The 27,895-nt window shown below is 41.9% G+C and overlaps 1 protein-coding gene across 5 annotated transcripts in view; it reads left to right on the forward strand.

The window, feature by feature from the left end:
* The window catches only part of TRIM2 (tripartite motif containing 2), a 126,362-nt gene that overhangs the window by 64,232 nt on the left and 34,235 nt on the right, over window positions 1–27,895 (forward strand). For 2 of the 5 annotated variants that reach the window (XM_061142528.1, XM_061142532.1), the window contains exons 2-6: window positions 6,277–6,461; window positions 11,394–11,631; window positions 24,727–24,878; window positions 26,064–26,244; window positions 27,027–27,750. In XM_061142528.1, the coding sequence (XP_060998511.1) occupies window positions 6,277–6,461; window positions 11,394–11,631; window positions 24,727–24,878; window positions 26,064–26,244; window positions 27,027–27,750 (1,480 nt within the window). The remainder of the gene's footprint in view (window positions 1–6,276; window positions 6,462–11,393; window positions 11,632–24,726; window positions 24,879–26,063; window positions 26,245–27,026; window positions 27,751–27,895) is intronic. The other 3 variants (XM_061142531.1, XM_061142529.1, XM_061142530.1) reach the window with 3 other exon arrangements.

Here is a 27,895-nt window from a genome sequence, read left to right on the forward strand (position 1 = left end):
AAGGTAAAAGGTAGTTTACTGTGAGTTTATAGATAATCCCAGTGATTCAAGAATTCCTTCCTATAAATGTAAAAGAAGACTTTTAACTTCTTGGGAAGTTAATTTAAGCACATCTGCACCATTGTCGTTGGTCCAAGAAGCATTAAAAAAAAAGTAGCTATATTAATAAATAAATTAAGTTCCATAAAGAGAAGCCATAATCCAGGAATGCCATAAAATTAAACAATGGAAATGGAATCTAGTGCCTTTAGGATGACATATAATCAAATATGCTGCCGCTTACCCGCAAATGACATGTTAAAATTTGATTTTGCAAAGGATTCTTGACCTATTTCCAACCATGTTTCTTAGACCAGCCAGACAAGCTTTCACCAATCTCCCTTTCTCCAGAAGATGTTTGCAGTCTGTTTTTTCTCCTCCATCCTCTCTCCCTACTCTTCATCACTCTAGCATCAGCAATAAAGGGTTTGGATAGTTTTCTGATCTCAGTGGTATAATTTGGAGTGGGAGACATGGTTTCAATTTTGGAATTGTGGATGCAGGCATTTTTCTTTCATTTCATCTCCTCCTATCAAATTCTTCTTTTCCACTTGGTTGTAATTTCCACCAAGTTGTAGATTTGAGAAAGTGAATCAGGCAAAATACCAGAGATGATGTGGGGGTAGGAAATGCTGGGGCAGGATTTTTCTATGCCCAAGGATTTTGTTATCTGATGGTTACATTGTTTTTACCTACACAAGCTGTGTTTAGTTGGCAAGTCCCCACTAATATGGAATTTATGTGTCAACCTTCTTAGATTTTTTTTTTTATTTCCATGCATATGTGTCTTTGGTAGTTCTCAATTTCTTTTCCTGCATTTGTAAGAGTGTTCAAATATGTCACTAAATATTTAGCTTCTGGATCATGGCTTATGTTGCTAAGCATTAGACTTATATGGGAAGGCAGGTAATATTTGATTTCAAGTGAAAATGTTCAAATGCCTGGTAATAACCATGCTCTTCATCTTGTAATTTAGCAAGTGCTGCTCTTTTCTGCTGCTGGGACTGAGTCTGTTCCCATGTTACACTTCCATTCAGTCCACCTACAAAAATGTGTCGAGACTCATAGACTTAGAGAACTAACTTGCTGGGGGAAGGATGGGGAGGAAGGATCGTTAGGGAGTTTGGATGGACATGTACACACTGCTGCATTTAAAATGGAAAACCAGCAAGGACCTACTGTGCAGCATATGGACCTCTGCTCAGTGGTATGTGGCAGCCTGGATGGGAGTGACGGATACATGTGTGTGTATGGCTGAGTCCCTCTGCTGTCCGCCTGGGACTGTCACAACATCTTAATTGGCTATACCCCAATACGAACTAAAAAGTTTTTTTTTTTTAATGTGTGTGCTATGTACCAGGCACAGTTCTGGGTGCAGGGACTACTTCAGAGCAATCAGATCAAAATCCCTGCCTTTGTGAATCTTATGTCGTAGTGTAGGGATGGGGTGGGGAGGAGGCAATATTCACAATAAATACATTGCAGCCTGTATTGGAAAGGGACCAGTGCTAGGGAGAAAAACGGAGCAAGGATGGGGGTAATAAGCGCTAGGAGATTGGGGCAAGTATCAATTTTAAACAGAGTGGGCAGAATGAGATGGGGATATAAAGCAAAGATCTGAGTGGGGCATGAGCCCCGCTGTAAGCAGTACTGTTGGTTTTCCACCGGCAAGGACCCTCCGCTGGTCTCCCCACACAAGAGCTCTCACAGCTGGCTCACGTCAACACTGCACTAACGTTGGCTGTTGGTGTGGCTTTAAAAGGGCTTGCTCTGCCCTCTCTTCTGTATCATCGCCTCTCTGCCGGCCTCTTGTGAACAGACACTGCTAGTCGCTGCATCCTGAAGCGTGCTGGCTCCCGCAGAGACCGACTACAGCCAGCTGTTTTCATGTGTGTCTTGCAGACCCCCAGCCAAAGAGTAGTTCTGTATTCTGAACTTTATTACCATGCTCTTAATTTCTGCTGTGTGCAAGAAGGATCTCAGACAGTTCAGAAACCAAGAAGGGGAAAGGAGAACAGCTGAGAATCTAGATAAGAATTTGCACGCGTGCGTGCTAAGTCACTTCAGTCGTGTCCAACTCCATGGGATGCTATGGCCTGTAGCCCGCCAGGCTCCTCTGTCCATGGGATTTTTCAGGCAAGAATACTGGAGTGAGTTGCTGTGCCCTCCTCCAGGCGATCTTCCTGACCCAGGGATTGAAGCTGTGTCTCCCGTGGCTCCTGCATTGCAGGTAGATTACTGGGGAAGCCCAGTAAGTATTTACAGCTTTTCTAATCAAAGGGGACCAGAATCTGCAGTTGTACCCAGATGCTTTGATGGAGAAAGGCTGTCAGATGTTCCGTGGACATTCCTGTGGCATATTTGGATGGTTGGAACACTTCACACAATGCTTACAAACACATTTTGTGCCTCCGTGTTTCTAAGCACGTTCTCCCTCCAGGAGCAGACCAATTTCTTTCTTCTGTGGCTATCCAGTTATCTTCAGGGAATGATCATTATCTTGGCAAAGTCTTGGTTTGGAGCTCTTGGGGGGCTGGAAACCTCTTGTGTTGATTCTGGGAGTCCTGAAAATCCAGAAGTCTTCAACAGGTCACTTGTGACAGATTGTGACGTTGTCATGATTTTAAATTACTGCTAATGAGTAAACTTAATTTACCATATAGATTAACAGTACTGACAAAGACTTCCTCTCACCCACTGCAATAATTATCGTGGAATTAGAGTGAAAATTAGAATGAAATGTTTTTTATTTCCTCTTTGGAGAATAAAAATGTCTGCTCAGGAAATGTCATTTAGTCAGCATATTATCGTTTGATTAGAACAAATGTTTTTTTCTTGCCAAAATTGAAAGTTTAAGGTTAAAAAAAGAGTAATATCCAGTTTGATGTTTTCTCTCTGCTTACTTCAGTACTCAACATGACTGATTATTGCAAAGAATATGCTATTTGGCTTGACTGTGCTTAATGACTACATTAATATTATTTAGTCTCCTTTGACTGTTTTCCTTTGTTTCAGCTTGTCTCACTTCTCTGATTAAGCTTATTCTTTGACTAAAGTTTTCCACAGGCAAAAGGCAGGCAGAGGACATGGGGGGGCGGGGCAAGGACTATTTGATCCTACTCCATTTCAACGAGAACATTTTCAAAAGCTATTCAAAATAAAATTCTTTTTAACTGATTTTAACTGAAAAGTTTAGTATGATTTTTTAAATTTTATTAATTTATTTATTTTTATTATTTATTTATTTAAAAAATTTTTAATTTATTTGGCTACGCTGGGTCTTAGTTGCCACACGCGGAATCTTTAGTTTCGGCATGTGGGATCTAGTTCCCTGACCAAGGATTGAACCTGGGCCCCTTGCATTGGGAGCCTAAAATCTTAACCCTTGGACCAGCAGGGAAGTCCTATTTATTTTTTAATTGAATGATAATTGCTTTACAGAATTTCGTTGTTTCCTGTCAAACCTCAACATGAATCAGCCATATAGTATGATTTAAAATATATTTATATGGAATGCTTGATATGTCATTCTTGCTCAGGGACTAAACCAATCTTCTGTATTGTTCCAGTGTAAGTGCTGCTGAAGTGAGAAGTCTATAATCTTTATAAATCACACACACACACACCAGTCAAGTGTTAAACTTGCTTACAATTAGGTAACATTAACTTATCAGATAAGGCAGAAAACTTGAAATCTGAGCTTTCTGATTCACTGATTTTACTAGATGACCTTGGACAAGTCATTTAAACCCTCAGCTTTGGTTTCCTTATCTTAAAGCCAGACAAATCCATCCCTTCCCTATTCTTAGGGATATCTTAGGGATGCAGTCAAAGAAAAGTCGATGATGTGCTAACACTTTGAGCTCCTGAGAAAAGAGCTGCATTTAATTCAGTCAATGGGTATCATTCTCTACTCTGGTACTTTCATTCTATGAAAGTCTAGCCGATAATGCTGGCTAATTAGATCTGTCACACCTACACCGTTTAACTAATGCAGTGAGTTCCATTTGAACATGACACTTGTATAGCAGGTGCTTTTACAAGCCCAATCTATTTATTAATCATGCTCTTTAGAGAACTTACCAAGAAGGCATAGAGTTGGAAAATGGGTGTGTCATGTTTGTATCTGTACTCCAATATATTTCTGTGGGAAAGTTGACATACTTTTTTAAAAGTTGGTGATTTAGTGGAGAGAAAGAAGAAATACCATTTGTACTTGGAAAATAACATTTGTTTTAGAAAGTGTGAAATTGTTGATTCTGTGAACACAGGTCCTGGATCAAGTTAAAATGTTGTATATAAATCGAGCTTCCATAGCACAGCCTTCTGAAAACCCAAGTCTAGGAGAGTTATAGTGGTTTAAAGGGTGAAAAGGTCATGGGTTTGACATTCTGGCAAACTTCCTAACTGAACCTCAGTTTAAACAATCCATAAATACTTCCCTTCTTCCCACCTAGGGTCATACATTTTTTTTGAATAGAGCATTTCTATTGGGATTTGGGGCAGGAGCTGTGGACACCTTCGCAAATATTAGACAATTAGTAAATGAATTTTAGCTCAGCCTTGTTTCACCCCTTTGGGACAGAAACCAGAAATTCTTTAAGGTGATAAATGGAGTTGTGTTCTATGTTATAATCTTTTCTTCCCATATTCTTTCATAACCCTCTGCTTTCTTTGTTACCCTCTTCCAATTCTCTTTTGCTGACCTGAACTCTCATATTTGAAACCTCCTCTGGATTAATTCATTTCACCAGTCCCTCAGATACCCACACATGAACACCAACAGATATTGCTTAAAATAATAGAGATTGCCTCTAGCCTTTGTCCCCGCTTCATGACAAATACATATTAGTATGAAGGTTATAAACCTTTAGTTCTAAAGAAAATGGTCTGCACTACATACAAAGTTTTCACTGAAAATTTCTAATTATTCCATTCCTGCATATCAATAGTATATAGGGAAGGAACCATTTTTCTTCTATACACTTAAGTTCATACCTGAAGCCTGTGAATTAAAGTGGCAAAAGACAGATAGCAGAAGAAAAAGATATACACATTTTACTGATATTTCATTTTTTCAAGATAAAACATGTTTTGTTGAACTTTATTGATTTAATATTTTAAATTTTACATTGATAGGAGCTTCATAGAATAGAAGAGGCGGTTAGACTCAAGAGTTTATATACTATTTCAGTAAAGGACCACAAACTGGAGAATTGGCTAGACGAAGGAAAAGTTTGGACCTCTAGGGACAGTAAACTGTGGGAAGGTGACCAGGATGTGTACAGTGGGTAAGGGATGTTTAGTCAAGTTTGTGCACACTCCACTCTGGTGATTAAGAATCTCCTTCTCTTCCTGGTATTGAAGAGTGGTGCACCTTTACGAATGGGAATGGGTGCCCTGCCTGTGTCGACAGATGGCAGAGGGAGAGAGCTCTTCCTCATCTGCTATTTCTCAGTTGACTTCAGCTCAAAATAATCCTTATGTCAAAGTGGCTTATTTGGACGTGGCATATTTTGACCCCCTTCAAGTATAATAATTGAGAAAACACATTCTATCCGAATAAGACTATTCTATTTAATACAGACTATAATAGACTATATTTTAATAAGACTATACATATATATTCAGATATAATCGAGGCTGAAGGTGTGAACAGGCAGAGCTATGTGAGTATCTATCCCTTCAGCTGCCCCTGCTTTGAAATCCAGCAAGATGCCTCTTTTTTTTCTTGTACCAATTTAATTTTTGATACAATTTTTAAAGTTTACTTTCCATGTACAGTGACTACAGAATATTGGCTACATTTCCCACGTTGCACGATACATCCCTGAGCCTGTCTTTCCCGCAATAGTTTGTACTCTGCACTCCCCCATCACTGTATCGATATGTCCCCCCATCTCTCCCCTCACTGATAACCACTGGTTTGTTCTCCATATCTGTGAGTCTCCCAGCAAGCTACCTTATTCTAATTTTTTTTGTTTGCCTAGTGAACATGTGATGATTTTATTGATTATTTTTGATTATCTGAATATTTTATTTTATTGATGATTATTTATTTTAAAAAACAGGCCCCTCACTGTACACCCTCTGTAACGCTGCCAGTTGGCTACGCCAGGGTCACAACATGGAACCCTACCCGCATTCAGAGCACAGTGCCCCAGCAGGTAAAGCAGTGGTTGATCTGTGTTTGCAGATTACTACATGTGTCTCCGTTTTGGTCTTTCTGTCTGACAGCAGCAGCGTGCAGGGTCAAAGACAGCTGGCCCCCCATGTCAGTGGTCTAGGATGGCCAGTGAAGCCACCAGCATCCCCAGTCCTGTGGTGCGCCAGATTGACAAGCAGTTTCTGATTTGCAGTATATGCCTGGAGAGGTACAAGAATCCCAAGGTTCTCCCCTGTCTGCACACTTTCTGCGAGAGGTAAGCCTCTGTGCTCGGAGAAGGGGGTTTCACAGACTGACTTCCTACAACCTGCCAAAGGGTGCTGTCCAGAATTCTACAGTTACCTATGGGAGATGATAAGTCTTTTGTGCTTCTGATAGACATCTAGAAACATAATCATGAGTTGCAAAGAATTTACTTTCAAGGAACTACAAGTGGGAGAAAGCAATCCAATAGCTACTAATTTATTTCCACGGGAGATGGAGCATTAAATATTTTAAGATTCAGGTTTTTAAAACTTTTCCCTTTGTTCTTGGTGAAACCATTTTTGCCCTCATAGAGAATCTTTGATGAGGGCCAATTAAAAGTCTTCCCAGGTTCTCAGATGGTAAAGAATCTGCCCACAGTGCGGGAAACCTGGGTTTGATCCCTTAGTTGGGAAGATCCCCTAGAGAAGGGAATGGCAACACTCTCCAGTATTCTTGCCTGGAGAATTCCATGGACAGAGGAGCCTGGTGGGCTACAGTCCATGGGGTCGCAAAGAGTCAGACACAACTGAGTGAAGAGTTTATATTTACATAATTAAAAATGTATCATTTTCTCCTGCATAACAAATCAGGTAATATACATGCGTATATGAGGGGTTAGTTCAAAGGAGGGAGTTTTCTTCCAGAGATACTTCAGAAGACACACACTAATGGTGTATTTGAACGTGATGATGTTTCAGATGAAGAAACATCTGTGTGTGTGTGTGTGTATGTGTGTGTGTGTGAGAAATAACTGTAAATTACCTGAATATTCTTTCTTGAATAGTTTTTTCCACTGAGTTAACCAGTTTTCAAAATATATTTTTACCCTCATGTTCAACTTACCCCATCAGCAATTAGGCATAAAAAATGGTGTTGGTAATTAGTTTATCTGTGATCTAATTTTAGTATTTTCCTAGTAAGTTGGCATATTTTTCTTAACAAATGTTAATTATGTGTTATAGCATTTAGTAAGTACATTTTTTTATTATTTAATACACATAGTTAAAATTTTCTACCTCCTATCATAGAACAGAAAATTGGTGTTTTCAGTGACTTCAAATCAATGCTAATTGCATTTGCCATCCAGTTTAATGTACACTTGTTGTCTCCCTGAACATGCTTTGAGCTGATTTACTTTGGAAAGCCTCAATTACAATAGGAGAGCCACAGCCTTGGTGGTGACGGATGGATGAGAAAGTGAATTTGTTACTGGTGGTTGTGGTGTTCTGTTTTGCTTTCTTTGTTTTGGGTTTTGTGTGTGTGTGTGTGTGTGTGTGTGTGTGCATGCACACAAGTGCATGTACAGTTTTTTGTTTGTTTTAAGCGGTGGTATATAGGGCACCGGAAGTTTGTACTTTATTCCTAATTTTATAATTATGAATATAATTACAAGTACTGAGTACTTTGTAATTCATATTCCAAAATGGCAGCAAGGAGAGTGATTTTTCTCCCTGACTCAGTGGACATGGCTGAAACATGACTACCCGCTAACTGCACATGTCCCTGGACTCACGTAGAAAGGTCATATTTGACATTCGGGAATCGATATAGCTGGGCACTGTCTGTGCTCACCGCTGAGAGCCACTTGGCTGGAGCCTGGCAGAGCCGCCGGGGTTCGGGTCTGCTCAGGCTGGTGTCTGGTTCCCGTTCGCTTGCTCTGACCGGTGAAAAGCAGCACTTCTGGACTGCCCTGGCTGTTCCTCTTGCGCTGTCAGGTCTAGCCCAGGCCACTTCCACGCAGCATCCAATAGCTAGTGCTGGAGGTTTTCAAGAGCCAGCCAAAGCAAGTCCCTAGGGAACGCCACGTGAGAGTTGTTCGAGCACCGTGTGCACCGAACTGATTTCCTTTGCAAGGTGTTGGCAACTTTCCCTAAGTGAGAGACAAAAATGCACGGCTTGTCTCTCTGCCAGAGAAGAGAAGACCCAGGACCATTGTCTCTGCCTCTTGCTGGGCACAAAGGCTGGCTGCTCGGTGGACAGCCGCTCACTTCTTCTCATTTCTTCCAGAATGCCATCAGTGGGGCTTGGAGGATGCAGACACAGTCCCTGGCTTTATGAAGCTTCCAGCCAAGAAAAGCAGCCAGTCATTAGTCACCAATTCACTCAGGTTAATAGGAAATTAAACCAGTCACAATGGCAACCATATAATAGGACAAGTGGCTCTAATGCAGAAGGCTTCCATGCAGAAGCCATGATTAGGCAGAAATCCCAAGGATGAAGAAAAATTAGTTTAGCAAAGGGGAGTAAGCAGAAGAAAAGAATTTCAAGTATGTTGCAGAGGTATAGAACACTTTGGAAGAACTTAAATAAGCCTAGGGTGACAGATGTGCAGCAAATTAGAGGAAGACAGAAAAATGTAGAAGCCAGATCACATGGGTTCGCAATCCACATTATCACGTGTGGATTCTTGTCTCGCCTGTAAGAACAGTGGAAGCCACGGAAGGGTTTCATCTTAGATATGAGGGGAGGAGATTAAACTTTACATTTGGGGAGGACCACTCTGGTTATAATATGGAGAAGGATGAGGGGGATACAAGATGGATGACAGTAATACCAGGGGTAGGGTGACTGCAGAAATCTGAGCAAGGGTGGTATGATACAGATGAAGAGACCTGGGAAGCCTGGCAAGATATTTTCAGGCTTTGGTGATGGGTTGGATATGAACAATGAAGACCAGTAAGGGAATTCTTACTGTTTTAAGAACCACTCCTGGTTTGCGTTTGCTTAGATGAAAGGATGGAGATGCAGTTTACTGCTAAGGAGGAGGACAAAGAGTGTGGGAAGATCGTGGGTTTGGTTTTGGACACGTGGAGTTTTAGGACCTGTGAGATCTCTAAGAAGAGATGCAAGAGAGCATTTGGTGTACTCTTGGCTTGTCTCTCTGCCAGAGGAGAGAGACATGGGGCTCAGAGGAGACATCCATGGGAGGAAACGTATATATGAGAGTGTTATGCTTATTGTTATGTACTATAATATAATATAATACCCCAGGGAGAGAAGAGGCCTTACGATAAGCCTCGATTAAGTCCAGAGTATACTGACTCTCAGTAGGAAAGAGAGCAGGCAGAAGGAGAACCAGGTGAGTGCAGTATCATAAGGCAAGGAAAGATAAAAAAGGAGCGGGAAGGCAGGGAGTAGACAAGCTTGATGAATGACAGAACTGAAAAATGTGTGTTAGATTTCAGTGTTGCTGGTGACCTTAGCAGAAGTTACTTCATTCCTGATATTAATTCAGTGCTATCTACTTGTGTGAGATGTGTGCATGCGTGCTAAGTCACTTCCATCATATCTGACTCGGCAACTCCACAGACTGTAGCTCGCCAGGCTCCTCTGTCCATGGGATTCTCCAGGCGAGAATACTGGAGTGGGTTGCCATTTCCTTCTCCAGGGGATCTTCCCAACCCAGGGATCGAACCCACATCCTTATGTCTTATTGGCAGGCAGGTTCTTTATCATTTGGGCCTCCTGGGAATCTCTGTGTGACATAGGGAAAGTCAGTTAACCTCCTTGATGTCAGTTTCCCCATCTGCAAAATAAGAGAAATGGGGAGAAATAAGAGGTTTTCAAATTCTATTTGTCATGGAAGCTGGGAAACATTGTAGTTATGGCGAGCTTAGATTCTGGTGCCAGATTGCCTGGGTTTGGACATCTAAGTCCCTTGGGCAAGTAGCCTATCCTCTCTCTGCCTGTGTTTCTTCATACATTTAAAAGTGATCACAGGATTGTTGGAAGTACAGTTGACCCTCAAACAACACATGAACTGCATGAGTTTATCATTTGCAGATTGTTTTCAGTAGTTAATAGTAGTTAATACTGCAGAATGACAAGATCTGTGGTTGGTTGAATCTGCAGGTATAAACCCTGGATGTCTAGGAACCGGCTAATTGAAAGGTTGGCTCTGAGTCATGGGTGGATTTTTGGATTTTCCACTGCACTGAGGGTCAGCGCCCCTAATTCCCACATTGTTCAAGGACCCACTATACTTTATATTTAGTGAGAAGTGTGTGGGTCCGTCATTATTTATCCAGCGTAGCTCAGTCAGTAAAGCTTCTGCCTGCATTGCGGGAGACCTGATTTCATTCCTGGGTCAGGAAGATCCCCTAGAAAAGGAAATGGCAACCCACTCCAGTATTCTTGCTTGGAGAATCCCATGGACGGAGGAACATGGCACACTCCTGGCAGGTTCATGGGATCACAAGAGTCGGACACGACTTGGTGCTCTCTTTCTTTCTTTCTTTGCTGATTAAGTGAATGAAATTGATGGCTCTTAAGGAGAAGTAAGAAGAGATGGTGTGTTGCAACCCCATTTCAAACAAAGCATTTCCACTTTGATGTTTTTGATGTCTGAAGTCTGCTTATGATCTTGTGTGTAAACAGTTTCAATGCTAACAAGAATAAAAAGTGACATGTTTCTCCCAATTTGTGTAAAATTCCACAAATTCATGAATGCCATACTAGGTACTCGAGGCCAATGCTTCTTAATCTCAAATGGGCATACAGATTGCCGGGAGTCGGATTCATCAGACCTGGAGTGGGCCCTGTGAGTTTGAGTCTGCATTTTTTCCAAGCTCCCTGGTGAGGCCAGTGATGCCCACCATGGACGATACTTTGCTTGTGTGGCAAAGCTCTTGGAAACAGTACCAAACTAAACTAAACTAAACTGCAGTTTCTCAGTCATGTCCGACTCTTTGTGACCCCATAGACTGTAGCCTACCAGGCTCCTCTGTTCATGGGATTTCCCAGGCAAGAATACTGGAGTCAATGAGATTTTCCTTGAGCATCATTTGTCCAGATGGCTGACCAGTCCAATGTAATGTGACCCGTTGACTTCAGAGATGCACTTTTTCTAGCGAAGAAGACCACAACAGAAGTTTACTCAGAGCAGCCTTGTAGCCACTGCAGAGCCCTACTGTGCTGACAGCCCGCTTCTGCCCCTGGACAGGTGCCTGCAGAACTACATCCCCGCCCACAGCTTAACCCTCTCCTGCCCCGTGTGCCGCCAGACCTCCATCCTGCCCGAGAAGGGGGTGGCCGCGCTGCAGAACAACTTCTTCATCACCAACCTGATGGACGTGCTGCAGCGATCTCCAGGCAGCAGCGCCGAGGAGTCCTCCATTCTGGAGACCGTCACTGCCGTGGCTGCAGGGAAGCCTCTGTCGTGCCCAAACCACGATGGGAATGTAAGTGAGGCCCTGCGGGTGCAGTCCTGACTGAGGGGCTGCTTGATGGGGGAGGCTTGCGGCAATCAGAGGGTATCAACCCTGAAACAGGACTCCGCCTGAAAAACGAGTGGTTAACAATGCCTTTACCATCCTCAGGTTATTTTGCCTGCTTCCTTTCTCTGACTAAATTTATTTAAATAATAAAAGCAATCTTCATTGTGTTCTCCTTGCACTAATTGTTGGTTTCCCCAGGAGGGCAAAATCACAACTATTTGCCAGCTGGGCATACTTTGACCCACAGAAACATCTGTGTTATAAATTATGGTAGAGATTAAATAGTAGATAAATTCTGCAAACTGAGAATGATTATCAGAATGTTTATTTCAGTGTTTTATTTTTCTTGTGAGGGAAATTTTTCTCATGCTCCATTAGATCCTGTTACTTAATCATAAATAATCTGAAGTTATGTGAATCCCTGATAGGAGATTATAGACTAGAGTCCAGTCTGTTTCCTGCTACCAGCAAGCACAGTAACTGTTATAAAGTCAGGAGGACCTGTGTGTTCCATCAAAAGAGGAGTCAGAGGAGCTGTGTAGCCTGAAGAGGCAGCACTGCACAGTAGCTCATGGCCAGCTTTGGAGTGGAACCGCTCATTTCCTATGTCAGCTTTGGCAAAGCTTTGATAGATTTACTAAACTCTCTGTTCCACTTCCTCATCAGTAGAAAGAAAGTAATAGTAATCTACCATACAGGATTAAGTAGAGAATTAAATATTTAAGTCCTAGAAAATAGTAAGCTCTTGATAAATATTAGCTATTAAAATTATTTCTAATTAATGGTGGCTTCACTGGTGACTCAGACAGTAAACGGTAAAGAATCTGCCTGAGATGTAGCAGATGTGGATTCAATCCCTGGGTTGGGAAGGGAAGGGAATGGCAACCCACTCCAGTATTCTGTCCTGGAGAAACCCTATAGCCAGAGGAGTCTGGCAGGCTACAGTCCATGGGGTCACAAAGAGTCAGACACAACTGAGCAACTAACACACATACACAATGACTTATTCCACTTTTCAAAAACATAGTGACCACTTCAAAGTGTGTGAAACTGGGACGTCCATGGTGGTCAAACAGCTATGACTCTGAGCTCCCAATGCAGAGGGCTCCGGGTTCAATTCATGGTCCCACACACTACAACTAAAAAAGAAGATTCCACATGCTGCAACCGAGATGGGCGCTCCCAAGTGCCACAGCTAAGCCCTGGGGCAGCCAAATAAATAGATAGATGGATAGATAAGTTTTCTTTCAAGTGTTTGAAACTGCAACTAAGGCAACAAGAGGTTGTTAAAGCAATAGCTATTAGCCATAGCTAATAATTGTTCGTTTGCCTCTCATGCCACTCTCTTCCCGCTGTGCCTCGGTCTTGCTGGCCTCCCGGAACCTGCCGAGTGGTTTCCCACCCGGGGCCCTTACTGTTCTCGGATCCTCTATGCCTGGAATGCTCTTTGCCCCTGTTTGTGGCCAGCTTATTCTCATCCTCTGTGCCGCAGCTCAAGTCTCTCGTACACAGAGCAGTCCTGTCTGCCCGCCATCTGAGGCAGGCCGCCGCTGACACCCAGCTGCCCGCCAGCTCAGCACGGTCTGCACTGCCGCCATGACATCCTCAGCGTGCTGCCCGCCCCATCTGTGTGTTTGCCGGCTCTCCCTAGACAGTGAGCTCCCCGCGGGGGAGGCCATGCTCCGCATCCCGCTGGCACTGAGCACGGCGTCCCGCGGGTGAAAGCGGACGTGCCAAGAGAGGCCCGCCAGAGGAAAGCAAAGGCTGGTCACTCAGCACGCGCTGAGACAGCACGACCAAACCTGTGTTCTCTCAGAGCCACGCAGACCGGTGGGAACGCTCTCTGGAAAAAGGAGGCGGCTTCAGTACGCCCTGGTGGGGAGTGGCTGCTGGGGAGGCGGGAGGCAGGCTGATGAGAAGGGGGCATTCCATGAGACTGCGCAGGGGCGCAGACGTGACTTTCTCCGGGTGGTCCTCAGGTGAAAGCAGAGACAAAAATTACAGAAGCTGTCGCTTATAACTCGTAGCCTTTGGGCCAGTTGTTGCAGAAGTTCTCATTTAGCTTTTTGGATTATTACCAGAGAAGCAGTGTGACTTATAGAAGGCTGGCTTCCTGGGTTGTTTCCTTGTGGACACAGGGGTTGGTGTGGGTTGTTTCCTTGTGGATACAGGGGTTGATCTGAGGTGTTTCCTTGTGGACACAGGGGTTGGTCTGAGTTGTTTCCTTGAGGACACAGGGGTTGGTGTGGGTTGTTTCCTAGTGGATTACAGGGGTTGGTGTGGGTTGTTTCCTTGTGCATACAGGGGTTGGTCTGAGGTGTTTCCTTGTGGGTACAGGTGTTGGTGTGGGTTGTTTCCTTGAGGATACAGGAGTTGGTGTGGGTTGTTTCCTTGAGGATACAGAGGTAAGTGTGGGTTGTTTCCCTGTGGATACAGGGGTTGGTGTGGGTTGTTGCCTTGAGGACACAGGGGTTGGTGTGGGTTGTTTCTTTGTGGATACAGGGATTGGTGTGTGTTGTTTCCTTGTGGATACAAGGGTTGGTCTGAGGTGTTTGCTTGAGGACACAGGGGTTGGTGTGGGTTGTTCCCTTGTGGACACAGGGGTTGGTGTGGTTTGTTTCCTTGTGGACACAGGGGTTGGTGTGGGTTGTTTCCTTGTGGACACAGGGGTTGGTGTGGGTTGTTTCCTTGAGGATACAGGGGTTGGTGTGGGTTGTTTCCTTGGAGATACAGGGGTTGGTTTCTTGGGAAGATTGTGGATCAGAGTTCCATTTTTATCTGGTCCAATCACTGCATTTTAGTGTTCAGTTTCTCAGAAGCCTGTAGTCCATATTTTTAACAAGCGACTGGACAGCATGCCTGGTTTCTCACACATTTCTCTGTGTAAAGTAGGGATTGGTTACTTTTGTTTTATAGATAAAGAAACTGAGAATTGACCAGTTTAAGTCACACAGCTAGTTGGCACATCATAAATGCTAGACTCAGAACAAATAGCATCCTGAGTTTTTTGGTGGCCAAAACAAGAGAGACATTGTGTATTACATTTTTAATTATCTAATTGAAAGCATACCAGGCTATCAATAACTATAGATTTTCTGTGCACTGTACTCCAAGGGAGCATTACCATGTTAGTTTTGTAAAGGGAACTTGAAGGATGCCTTCTTATAATCACAGCTTTTAGTGAATGCTAAGGCTGTCTCTTCCTGGGGCCCACATTCTAAATACTAGTCTGAGAAGGTGTCTCTATCGCATACAAGAGTTTCCTTAAAGTGTAGTCTAGGCATGGAACTTTCTGGAGATCTGACTTGATAGAGAAGCACAGTTTTAGAAATATTAGAAGACTGCTATAGACATGGGTCCAAATTTGGGGTGTAAAAGACAATTGTGTGGAAAGATAAATAATGATAGCTAAAAAGATTACACCACTAAGGAATGCCAGGAGTGTTGTGGAATTCAGGAATGAGCTCCCAGCTCAGCACAACTAGAGCATGGTGATGCGCCCGTGTGGTGGAACACTGGTGGGCCCCAGAATACAGGGTGAGCCTGGAGAGAAACTGTGATGGGCTAGGGGTGTCATCAAGGAAAGGTTTGACCTACACTCTGTAGGCAGTGAGGAAGCATTCAAACCTTTTAAACAGGAGGTGGGTATGTTAGTGGCATTGTGGAGAAACAGAGTAGCAGAGATTGGAGGCTGCAACACCAATTCTGTTTGGTACTGAGTTGTCCAAATGAGAGATGATAACAGAACAAGAAGAGCATTAGTGGATTTGGAGAAGAAAGGACAAATTTCAGAGAAAAGAGTAGTCTTTTACTTGATAATCTCTGTGTGTGTTTGTGCTCAGTTGTGTCTGACTCTTTGAGTTCCCATGGACTGTAGCCCGCCAGGGTCCTTTGTCCATGGAATTTTCCAGGCAAGAATACTGGAGTGGGTTGCCATTTCCTACTCCAAGGGATCTTCCATATCCAGGAATCAAACCCACGTCTTTTTTGTCTCCTGCATTGGCAGGCGTGTTCTTTACCTTTGGCGCCACCTAGGAAACCCCTTTAGAATATACCCCCACAAATAAAAAGGCATATACTAAAATCTGTTGAACTAAGCTATTTAAATGGTGAGAATTTGAGCAATTCAAATTGATCATATAAGTCACTTTAAAAAATTATTTTATTTTCTCATTGTGTTGAACAAGTTCCTACACCACAATGAACTAAAATTACATTAGTAACATGTTATAAAGAGACCTCAAATCTTTCTAAAAAGCTTATAATTATTTAACCAAAGAAAATAGAAAAATTAGAATATTTACAAAATATTGAAAGTGGAAACTTTATTAAATGTATAAGATAAAGTCATATCTATACTCAGGAAATTTTCTAAATTTTTTATTTAAAATATTTTATTTTATTTAAAAATATTCCATTTCAAGATGTTAGGAAAAGAACAATAAAATAAATATGGAACACAAAAGAAACAAAAATAATAAAGACAACCTTAGAGAGTTTGAAAATCCTGAAACAATTGTGTTGATGAATAAATCCAAGAGCTGAATTTTTTAAATTAATTAAGTAATTTGATAGAGCACTAAACGGTAAATATAAATTAATTGAGACTAATAAAGAGATAAAAATATTTTAAAATTAACAAGTCAATTCTCTGCTAAAGACTAAGGTATTGAAAGCCTGAATGAAATAGATCATTATCTAAGAAACTACAAATGATCAAGAAAACCCAAGCTGACCTAAATTTTCAACAACAACAAAAAAAACTGGTGAAAGTTAATTTAAAACTGAATGCTTTCAGGACATTCCTGGTAGTCCAGTGACTGGCACTCTGCCCTCCCAGGTGGAGGTGGGGGGCAGTGCAGGAGTTGGGGTGGGGCAGATTCAATCCCTGATGGGGGAACTAGATCCTATAGGGAACAACTAAGACCCAGTGCAGCCAAATAAGTAAAAATATTAAAAAACAAACAAACAAACACTGAATGCCTTCAAACTTGTATAAAACAGATATGATTCTGATTCATAGTCTGTATACTTCTGAACCATAAAAAAACGTAGGGAGCTCCCAAATTCACCTATGATATACTCATAACTCTTGACACCAAAATCTAGTGAAGACATAAGAAGAAAACCTTGAAAAGAGACACAGATGGACAGAACAGACTTTTGGACTCCGTGGGAGAAGGTGAGGGTGGGATGTTTAGAGAGAACAGCATCGAAACATGTATATTATCTAGGGTGAAACAGATTCCCAGCCCAGGTTGGATGCAGGAGACAAGTGCTTGGGGCTGGTTCACTGGGAAGACCCAGAGGGATCGGGTGGAGAGGGAGGCGGGATGGGGGATCGGGATGGGGAATACATGTAAATCCATGGCTGATTCATGTCAGTGTTTGGCAAAAACCACTACAATATTGTAAAGTAATTAGCCTCCAACTAATAAAAATAAATGAAAAAGAAAAAAAAGAAGAAAACCTTGAGTCGCTAATTTTTTGAAAGTAGCTGTACAATTCTTATTTAAATATCCCAGCAAACTTTTACCATATAAGAGCACTTACTAATTAAGAAAAATATAAATATCAGAAAAGAAAATGAGCACAGAACTTTAAGAAAGTCAGAGGAGGTATGAACATTTGATAATTGTAGGAGGAAATAAATGTTAAGCGTCACAAAGAATTCTTCAAGACTGTTTTCTGATCATGCCTAAGCAATAGAGACCCTTGGATGCCACAGGCTGCTAAGAAGAAACACTCTCAGAGATGCTAATTCCAGCAAAAGTAAAGAAGCCTTTGGGTGAAACCTTCCCTTGTTTCTCTACCAAAAATATCACATCAAATCACATTGAAAATTAACTCTAAAGAGTCAGATCCTCTTGGAGGTATTTTGAGCACTTTCTCTATGCTGAGTCATTATGATTCTTTGGTATCTTAAGATGTGTAAACCAGCAGGAGGCCTTGGAAAATTAACTGCGCTTCTTTAATCATTCTATTGTTCCATCATGGATCGTAGGAGTTCACTGTCGCTGCTTTGAAACAGGGGTCCTCATTGCATATTCAAGCCAAATGCATGCAACATTACAGATAATTGGCTGCGGTTAATTGCCACGGGTAAATCTCTGAAAACAATTCAAGCGTCTGAAGGTTAATAAAATTGGGTAATTAACAATGAAGCCGGATGTTGCCATCATAAACTGCCTGGTGCTGTTAGCACATGTGGATGAAAGCCTGTCACTTACTTTAAGTGCTGTGACACTATCTGTCTTCTAATTAAACTGCCACCGCTGCACTGTTCAGATACAAAGAAAAATGGGAATAATGGTCAGTTATTTAAGAGGTTCTTTGCACTTACACCAGAAATTTGAGCTCATGCCTTAAAGTCCCAAAGCACAAATAATCCTTAAGCCCTGTTGTTGCTGGCTTAGGTGCCTTACTAAGGAGGACATTAAGAGGTGAGGAGGAGAGAACCTCATGAAGAATGCCTTGCCAAGAATCAGCCCCCGCTTCCAAAAGCCTCTGGGTTGGCTGCAAGGCCCTGACCATCCTTTACAGTTGTTATTATGCATATAGTCCTGCCATCCTCTCTTCTAATGAGCCCAAATGTTGCTACCTGTCAACAACTACAAGCTCATCCGGGCCACCCAGCACTAGGAGCACCAGGGTTATCTCACCCAAGATGGACGAGCTCTGCTGGGCCGCTCTCTCCTATAATGAGGTCTCAGCTTGAGTCAAAGCTGTCAGAACCAAGGACAAGCATTAACTAGTTGCTGATGTTTCGAAATGATTTCAGAGCCTTTGCTTCCCAGGGAACAGTTAGGACTCAGTACCAGGGACAGTTCAGAAAACTAAGATCATGGCATCTGGTCCCATCACCTCATGGGAAATAGATGGGGAGACAGTGGAAACAGTGTCAGACTTTATTTTTGGGGGCTCCAAAATCACTGTGGATGGTGACTACAGCCATGAAATTAAAAGGTGCTTACTCCTTGGAAGGAAAGTTATGACCAACCTAGATAGCATATTAAAAAGCAGAGACATTACTTTGCCAACAAAGGTCCGTCTGGTCAAGGCTATGGTTTTTCCAGTGGTCATGTATGGATGTGAGAGTTAAAGAATTCGTTTGAAAACAAAGAGAGAAGAACCAAATTAACAAAATTAGAAATGAAAAAAAAAGGATGTGAGAGTTGAACTGTGAAGAAAGCTGAGCACCAAAAAATTGATGCTTTTGAACTGTGGTGTTGGAGAAGACTCTTGAGAGTCCCTTGGACTGCAAGGACATCCAACCAGTCCATCCTAAAGGAGATCAGTCCTGGGTGTTCACTGGAAGGACTGATGCTGACGCTGAAACTCCAATACTTTGGCCACCTGATTCGAAGAGTTAACTCACTAGAAAAGACCCTGATGCTGGGAGGGATTGGGGGCAGGAGGAGAAGGGGACGACAGGATGAGATGGCTGAATGGCGTCACCGACTCGATGGGAATGAGTTTGAGTAAACTCCGGGAGTTGGTGATGGACAGGGAGGCCTGGCGTGCTTCGATTCATGGGGTCGCAAAGAGTCAGACACGACTGAGCGACTGAACTGAACTGAACTGAACCAGGGACAGTTACGCATGTCTGCTGCTGTCTCTTCAAAGATAACAATTTTTTAAAATTGAGGTAAAAATCAGATAAAATTCAACTTTCTAACTACTTTATTAATTTGTTACATTTTTACTTGACGTGGATCTCTTTAAAAAGTCTTTATTGAATTTGTTACAATACTGTGTTTTATGTTTTGGTTTTTTTTGGCCAAGAGGCACTTGTAATCTTAACTCACTGACCTGTACCCTCTGCATTGGAAGGGGAAGCCTTGACCATTGTACTGCCAGCAAAGTCCCTATTTTCATCACTTTTTATTTTGGCTGCACTGGATCTTTGTTGTGGCGAGCAGGGGCTACTCTTCTTTGCAGTGTGTGCGCCTCTCATTGCCGTGGCTTCTCTTGTGGAGCAGTAGCTGCAGCACGTGGGCTCAGCTGCCCCACAGCATGTGGGATCAAACCCACAGCCCAGGGATCAAACCCACATCTCCTGCATTGGCAGCTGGATTCTTTACCACTGAACCACCGGTGAAGCCCTTTTTAGGATATTGAAAAGGTTGTGCAAACATCACTACTAATTCCAGAAGTTTTTCATTATATCCTCCAAGGAAACTGTGTACCTATTAAGCAGTCATTCCTCATCCCCTCCCCACCACCCCAACCCTTGGCACCCATCACCTGCTTTCTGTCTCTAAGGATATGTCCATTATGGACATTTGATATAAATGCAATCCTACAATATGTGGCCTTTTGAGTCTAGGTTCCGTCATTTAGCATAATGTTTTCAAAGTTCATTTATAATGTAGTGAATATTAGAACATCGTTCGTTTCTTTATGGCTAAATAATATACCACAATTTATAACCATGAATTTATCCATTCATGAGTTGATGGATATTTGGGTTGTTTCCACTTTTCACTTTGAGCTGTTACAAATAAAGCTGGTGTAAACATTCATGTACAGTTTTTGCATGTACATATACTTTCAGTTCTCTTGGGTTGCTGGGTCATATGGTAGAGCTGAACACCAGCAAAGTATGAGAGTTCTGATTTTCCATATTCTTCCCAACACTTGTTATTGTCTGATTTTTTGAGTCTAGCCCTCCTAGGTGCTGTGATGTCTCATTGTGGTTTTGATTTGCATTTTTTTAGTGACTAATGATGTTGAGAGAATTCTCCTATGAAAATTGGCCATTCATTTAGCCTCTTTGAAGAAATGTCTATTTAATTCCTTTGACAATTTTTGAATTGGGTTCTTGAGTTACAGAGTTTTTTTATATGTTCTGGATACTGCATCCTTATCAGATGTATAACTAGGAAATATTTTCCCTATTCCTTTTACGTTTCTGTTACTGCCCTTTGATACACAAGTTTTTAATTTGATAAAGTCCAATTTATCTTTTTTATTTTGGCTGTGCTTTTGTGTCATATCCAGGAATCTGGTGCCAAGTCCAAGGTCATGAAGATTTAACCCTATGGGTTTTTTCCCAGGATTTTTATAGTTTTAGCCCTTACATTTAGGTTGTTAATCTATTTTGAGTTAAATTTTATATATGCAGTGAAGTAAGGTTTCAGCTTCATTCTTTTGTATATCCAGTGGCTTTGAATTATTTCTTGAAAAAACTGTTTCCCTCATTGAGTGGTCTTGGCATCCTTGTCAAGAATCAATTGACCATAAATGTATTGTTTTACTTCTGAACTCTCAATTCTATTCCATTGATCTATATGCCTGTTCTTAGGTTGGTAACACAATTTTAATTACGCTAGCTTAGTAGTAAGTTTCAAAATTTAGAAATATGAGCCTTCCAATTTCGCTCTTCAAACTCTTTTTTAAGATTGTTTTGGCTATTCAGGGTCCCAGTGCAATTCTCTATTAGTTTAGGAACAGCTTGTTCACTTCTGTGAAAAAAAGAAGTTAGAATTTTGATACCTGTTTCATTGAATTTGTAGATCAGTTTGGGGAATACTGTGCTCTTAACAATATTAAGTCTTCCAAGTCATAAGTATAAGATATCTTTCCATTTATTTCCATTATTATTTAATTTTTTTCAACAATATTCTGTAATTCTCAGTGTATAAGTCTTAAACTTTCTTGGTTAAATTTATTCTTTAAATATTTTATGTTCTTTTGGATGCTATTATAATGGAATTTTCTTAAATTAAGTTTTTGATTTTTCGTTGTTAGTGGATAGAAATACAACTGATTTTTGTTCGTTGATCTTGTATCCTAAAACTTTACTGAATTAATTTGTTAGATCTAATATTGTATTGTATGTATGTGTGTGCATGTGTGTATTCTTGGAGATTTTCTCTGAATAGAGAAATTTTTACTTCTTTTCCTGTTTGGATGCATTTTATTTATTTTTCTTTCCTATATGCTCTGGTTAAAATTTCCAGTACATTGTTATAGAAGTGACAAAAGTGAAAAAAAAGAAGTGGCAAAAGTGGACATCCTTTTCTTGTTTCTGATCTTAGTGAATTACCATTAAAGAAGCTGTGGGGTTTTTGTAAACTCCCTTTTTCAAGTTGAGGAATTTTCCTTCTAATTTGATAAGCATATTTATCATGAAAGTATGTTGGTATTGTCAATACTCTTTTTACATTTGCTAATATGATCATATGGGTTTTCTTCCCTTCATCCTATTACCATGGTGTATTACATATATTGATTATTGTATGTGGACCACCCTTGCATTTCTGAAATAAATTCCACTTGGATATATGTTTAGTCCTTTTAATATGCAGCTGGATTAAGTTTACTAGTATTTTGTAAAGGATTTTTGCACCTAATTCATAGGGAATATTAGTCTATAATTTTCTTTTTCCATGATGTTTTTGGCTTTGATGTCAGTGTATTACCAGCCTATTAGAATGAATGAATGTTCCCTTTTCTTCTACTATTTGAAGACTTTGAGGATTGGTGTTAATTATTCTTAAATTTTTGGTAGAAATCACCAATGAAGCCATCTTGCCCAGGACTTTTCTTTGTTGGAGGTTTTTTGAATATTGATTAGTCTCTTTACTTTTATAGGTCTATTCGTGTGTTCTATTTCTTCTTTGAATTAGTTTTGGTAGATTTTCTGTTTCTAGGAATTTATCCATTTTATCTAGGTTATTTAATTTGTTGACCTACAACAGTCCATAGTATGTCAATTTTGTTGATCTTTACAAAGAACCAATTTTTGGTTTCATTGATTTCTTATTTTTCTGTTCTCCACTATGATCTTCGTTTCCTTTCTTCTGCTTGCTTTGGGTTTAGTTCTTCTTTTTCTAGTTCCTTCAGGTGGAAGCTTAAGTTTATTGATTTGAGATCTTCTTTTTCAATGTAGACATATACAACTATAAAATTTGCTCTGAGTACTGTCTCTCAAATTTTGGCATGTTGTTATTTTTAAATAAAAAATCTCAAGCTATTTTTTAATTTCCCTTGTAATTTTTTCTTTGACTCATTATTTTACTGTATGTTATTTAATTTCCACGTATTTGTTGATTTTCCAGATTTCCTTGTTACTGATTTCTAATTTCATTCCATTATAGCCAGAGAAGATACTTTATATGATTTCAGTCATTTTAAATTTATTGAGACTTTTGTATATGGTTTATTGTGGAAAATGTTCCATGTGTACATGACAAAAATGCATTGTTATTGAACAGAATGTTCTATATGTGGATGTTAGATCAAGTTGGCTTATGTTTTTCAAGTTCTCTATTTCTTTCTTTTTTTTTTTTTCAAGTTCTTTATTTCTTTACTGATCTTCCATCTAATAGTTCTATCATTATTGAAAGTTCAATATTGAAATCTCCAACCATTATTATTGAACTGTCCATTTCCCCCTTCAGTTCTATCAGTTTTTGCTTTGTTAATAATTGTCATCTCTTCTTGACAGATTGACCATTTTGTCATTATTAATGTCCTTATTTAATTGAAGGATAGTTGATAGTCCTTTTCTGTCTAACAACTTGTCTTACAATCCATTTTGTCTAATATTAGAATAGCCGCTCCAGCTCTCTTTTGGTTACTATTTTCATGGAATATCTTTTTCCATCTTTTTACTTTCAACCTAAAGTGAGTCTCTTATAAACAGCATATGGTTCATACATTCAGCAGTATCATTATATACCTACTGTGTGTAAGGAGTTACCTAGGCTCTGGGTTGAAAGTGTTTAAGTGCTCAGTAACTTAAAATCTTATAAATATTTCATAAAATGGATATGAATAAAATTGCTCTAGTGGCTGCATTCACTTTATGAAAAAATCAATCTGTGTTAGGATTTATGCCATTTTTTTGATGTGTGTTATACTTTAAGAAAAAAATCCTCCCCCCTTCAAAGTGCTTTGGAAATTCAATATTGGAAGAAGTTATTTCCAGCTGAGAGAATAAGGGGAATGCCTTCACAAAGAAACTTTCAGGCTTTATGTTATATTATTACCAAGAGTTCATCTTTAATCGGGATAAAGTGGTTTTATTTTCAAGTAAGCAAATGATATCATCATCATTATCATCGCTGCTACTGATTAGGGACTATTTGTCAGTGCCAGGCATCATCTGAGTTCTTTGTGCAAATTACTCTCCTGAATCCTCATAGCAGCCCTGTGAAGTAGGTTAGTAGGTTGCACAATTGTCTCCATTTGACAGAGGGAAAATTGACACGTGGTGAGGTCATGTAAGTGGTGGAGCCAGGATGCAAAGTGTTCTGTCCTGCTCATCTCTTATCCAAACAGCAGCAATTCTCAAGGTGCCATCCAGGAACTCTCATGGGTCCCCAGACCGCTTCAGGGGATCCACAAGATCACAACTGTATGATCATACTAAGCATTATTTACCTTTTTCACTCCCAATCTCTCAAGAGTATACAGTGGCATTTTCCAGAGACTGTATGGCATGTGCTATCAAGACAGACTTCACAGAGGAACAGGTATGAGAATCCAGCTGTCTTCTGTGAAGCCAGACCCTGAAGAGATTTACAAATATAGAAAGCAGTGCCATTCTTCTCACAGGATTTTCTGTGTTGCAAAATATACTTTCCATAAATCATATTATTTATGGTCACACTTAATGGGGCTTAGTTTTGCTTTTGATGAATTAATATTTGGAATGTTTCTCAGTTTCCATTTTTAATATAAGTAGCTGTAGATATAACTCACATAAACGAAAAGCATTTCAAGTGCTCAGTCATTTATAAAGAGTGCAAAGGAGTCCTGAGACCCAAATATCTGAGAACCTCAACACTGCGCTGTTCTGCCTTACCGCAGTGGCCAAGTACAGCTGGGTTAACGACTGTAGCAGCTGCCCTGGAGTCTGATCCACCTCTGTCTGAGACCTGGCACACAAAAGTTTATCTTTCCTTTTCTCCTGTGACGCTGGATGTAACACTGTCCACATCCTGGGGAGGCTGTGGGCATTACTGAGAGCGTGCTGGGGAAGACCCAGTGCCTGGTCAGTGCTCGGTCAGTGGCTGAGAACGGGAACCGCTCTTGTGTCGTCCGCAGGTGATGGACTTCTACTGCCAGTCCTGCGAGACCGCCATGTGTCGGGAGTGCACGGAGGGGGAGCACGCAGAGCACCCCACCGTGCCCCTCAAGGACGTGGTGGAGCAGCACAAGGCTTCGCTCCAGGTGCAGCTGGACGCCGTCAACAAAAGGTGTGCACGCCTCCCTCCGCGCCATGGCTGGCCACCTGTGGCCTCCGGATTTCATGTCCCAGTGGGACAGAAGGTTCATGTCACCCAAGTAAATTCTCCTTTGATCACAACTCTGTGGTCATAAACTGGTGAGCGATAAGGGTGATGCCTTGCCCCTTGGTAAAATTCCAATCCCCTTGTTATAAGTAGGCTTTTCTTTCAGCACCTTCGTATGATCAAATGAAGAAAATATACTCGAGGAAAACGCTCTCAGATCTCTGAAATTTGTGCCTGAAACCAGGCTGTCTGAAGAGCCTTTCTTAGCTACTGTTCTTGACTCACTTACAGGCCATTATGCCAACTGTGACTGGCTCCTCTCTGCTTGAGCCCAGCAAAATGGTCCCGAGCAGCGACTGCTCAGTTTTCCTTCTACTTCCTTGCCTCCAGGCTCTTTATTTGGCAAGGAGACGAAGGAACAGGGTAGCTGTGTGATGCATGAGAAAGATCAAAGGGAGGAAATAAACAACCAGCTGAAAATAAATCTTTACCAATAGTTGAAGTGAGAAAAGTGTGGCTATTCTGTACTAATTAAAAGAATTTGGAAACTTGCAAGAAGTTCACAGGAAACTCCGAGCTTGGGTAAGTTTTTCATGTGATTGGGGAAAAAGATATAGCTGTCTATTTAGAACAGTGGTCCTCAGCCATGGACCATGATGTCCCCCAGGGGACATCGGCGATGTCTGGAGACAATGTCACAGCTGTGGGGGGGGTGGGGAGTAGAGGAAAGGATGGTGTTAAACATCCTGCGATGCATAATAATCTTTTCCATTTGGCTGCGTCATAGGATTCTGAATATAGCTCTCTGGCTATACAGTAGGACCTTGTGCTTGTCCACTGTAGAGTGTGCCTGATTTAGAGTGGGAGAAAAAGCCCAGGGGTTCAGAGAGCTTCGAGGTTTTGTACCATCAATTATTAAAAATAAATGACTGAGGTAGATTGAAATAGACATGGATCCTCAAAATCTCTTTTCTCAAAGTCAGTAATTATGGCATGTCTTATCATTCTGTTCTTCAGTTATTACTTTTTCAAGATGATGAAAGGTATAGAAAATGTTGCTTGGCAAAATATAGTGTTTGGATAGTTTTTGTTCTTACTATTTCCCTGTGGATATTACTAGAATAACGACCTCTGCCAACTGTCCTCCAGGCTCCCAGAAATAGATTCTGCTCTTCAGTTCATCTCGGAAATCATCCATCAGTTAACCAACCAAAAGGCCAGTATTGTGGATGACATCCATTCTACCTTTGATGAACTCCAGAAGACTTTAAACGTGCGCAAGAGTGTGCTGCTCATGGAGCTGGAAGTCAACTATGGCCTCAAACACAAGGTAAGACTCCTGTCGTGCAGGTCCTCCACAGGAGGCTTGGTCCCGGGCCTCCCCGACGCCAGCTTCCTGGGTTCCACAGCAGCAAAGTGGACTCAAATGGGTTTTTAAGTGTCACTGTTGTTTGGTAAAGAGTAGCTTTTACTTAACAGCATATTTTTCCCTATTTCCAGCTATGTTTTCCTTCCTGTTTTCACCAAAACTATGATTCTGTGGCCTTAAGTACCACTTTATAACTTGACTATATAAAAGGCAAGGCTGAATATAAAGTAATACTTTCAGGATTTAGGGTTAAACTGGATTGTTTTCCTTCCTTAATTATAATGTCTAATAGTCTCTTAATGACTCTCTCACCCACACCAACCTGTTAGTCAAGTTCAGAGTGAACCATGACTGCAGCCTCCGTTTAACTCTGCACGTCCCATCACAAAACCAGGGCTGAAAGCTTCCGATATTCAGAGGTGGAGCTATTATTTGTCTGGTTTCTGTTCCTTGAGGTGATGACAGGGGAACTTTGAACATTAGGGAAAGAAACTGAGTAATGAATACTTCAGATGTCAGGCATAGCACTCTGGCTGCCAAGCTCTCGGTGACGTTTCTGCTCACCCCAGACACATGATCCCAGAAATGTGTGTGGGAGAGATGGGGCGAGGAGGACGGGAAAGAGAAGGGCCTGGGAAGGCGACTTAGGATTTAGCTTCACAGCCGGGCTCGCTGGGTTAAACGGAACCCCCCTCGCCCCAGGCCCGCCACGGGCGGCGCTCAGCGGCTTGCTCTCCCCGCAGGTCCTCCAGTCGCAGCTGGACACCCTGCTCGAGGGCCAGGAGAGCATCAAGAGCTGCAGCAGCTTCACGGCGCAGGCCCTCAACCACGGCACGGAGACGGAGGTGCTGCTGGTGAAGAAGCAGATGAGCGAGAAGCTCAACGAGCTGGCGGACCAGGATTTCCCGCTGCACCCGCGAGAGAACGACCAGCTGGACTTCATCGTGGAGACCGAGGGGCTCAAAAAGTCCATCCACAACCTCGGGACGATTCTGACCACCAACGCCGTCGCCTCCGAGACGGTGGCGACGGGCGAGGGGCTGCGGCAGACCATCATCGGGCAGCCCATGTCCGTTACCATAACAACCAAGGACAAAGACGGCGAGCTGTGCAAGACGGGCAACGCCTACCTGACGGCGGAGCTGAGCACGCCGGACGGCAGCGTGGCCGACGGGGAGATCCTGGACAACAAGAACGGCACGTACGAGTTCCTCTACACCGTGCAGAAGGAGGGCGACTTCACGCTGTCGCTGCGCCTCTACGACCAGCACATCCGCGGCAGCCCGTTCAAGCTGAAGGTGATCCGCTCGGCGGATGTGTCCCCCACCACCGAGGGCGTGAAGCGGCGCGTGAAGTCCCCCGGCAGCGGCCATGTGAAGCAGAAGGCTGTCAAGAGGCCCGCCAGCATGTACAGCACCGGGAAGCGAAAAGAGAACCCCATCGAAGACGACCTGATCTTCCGCGTGGGTAAGGGGCCAGAGGCGCTGCGTCTGCACGCGGGATTTTGCTTGGCTCAAGGGGGGACTGGGGAAGTGTCGCGACTTGCAACTTGGCAGGTCGCAACTGCAACTTGGGCTGACGGTGTGGGAGATAAACTGGTGTATTTTATTAG

This window comes from Dama dama, chromosome 5, assembly GCF_033118175.1.
Source record: "Dama dama isolate Ldn47 chromosome 5, ASM3311817v1, whole genome shotgun sequence".
NCBI classification, from domain to species: Eukaryota; Metazoa; Chordata; class Mammalia; order Artiodactyla; family Cervidae; genus Dama; species Dama dama.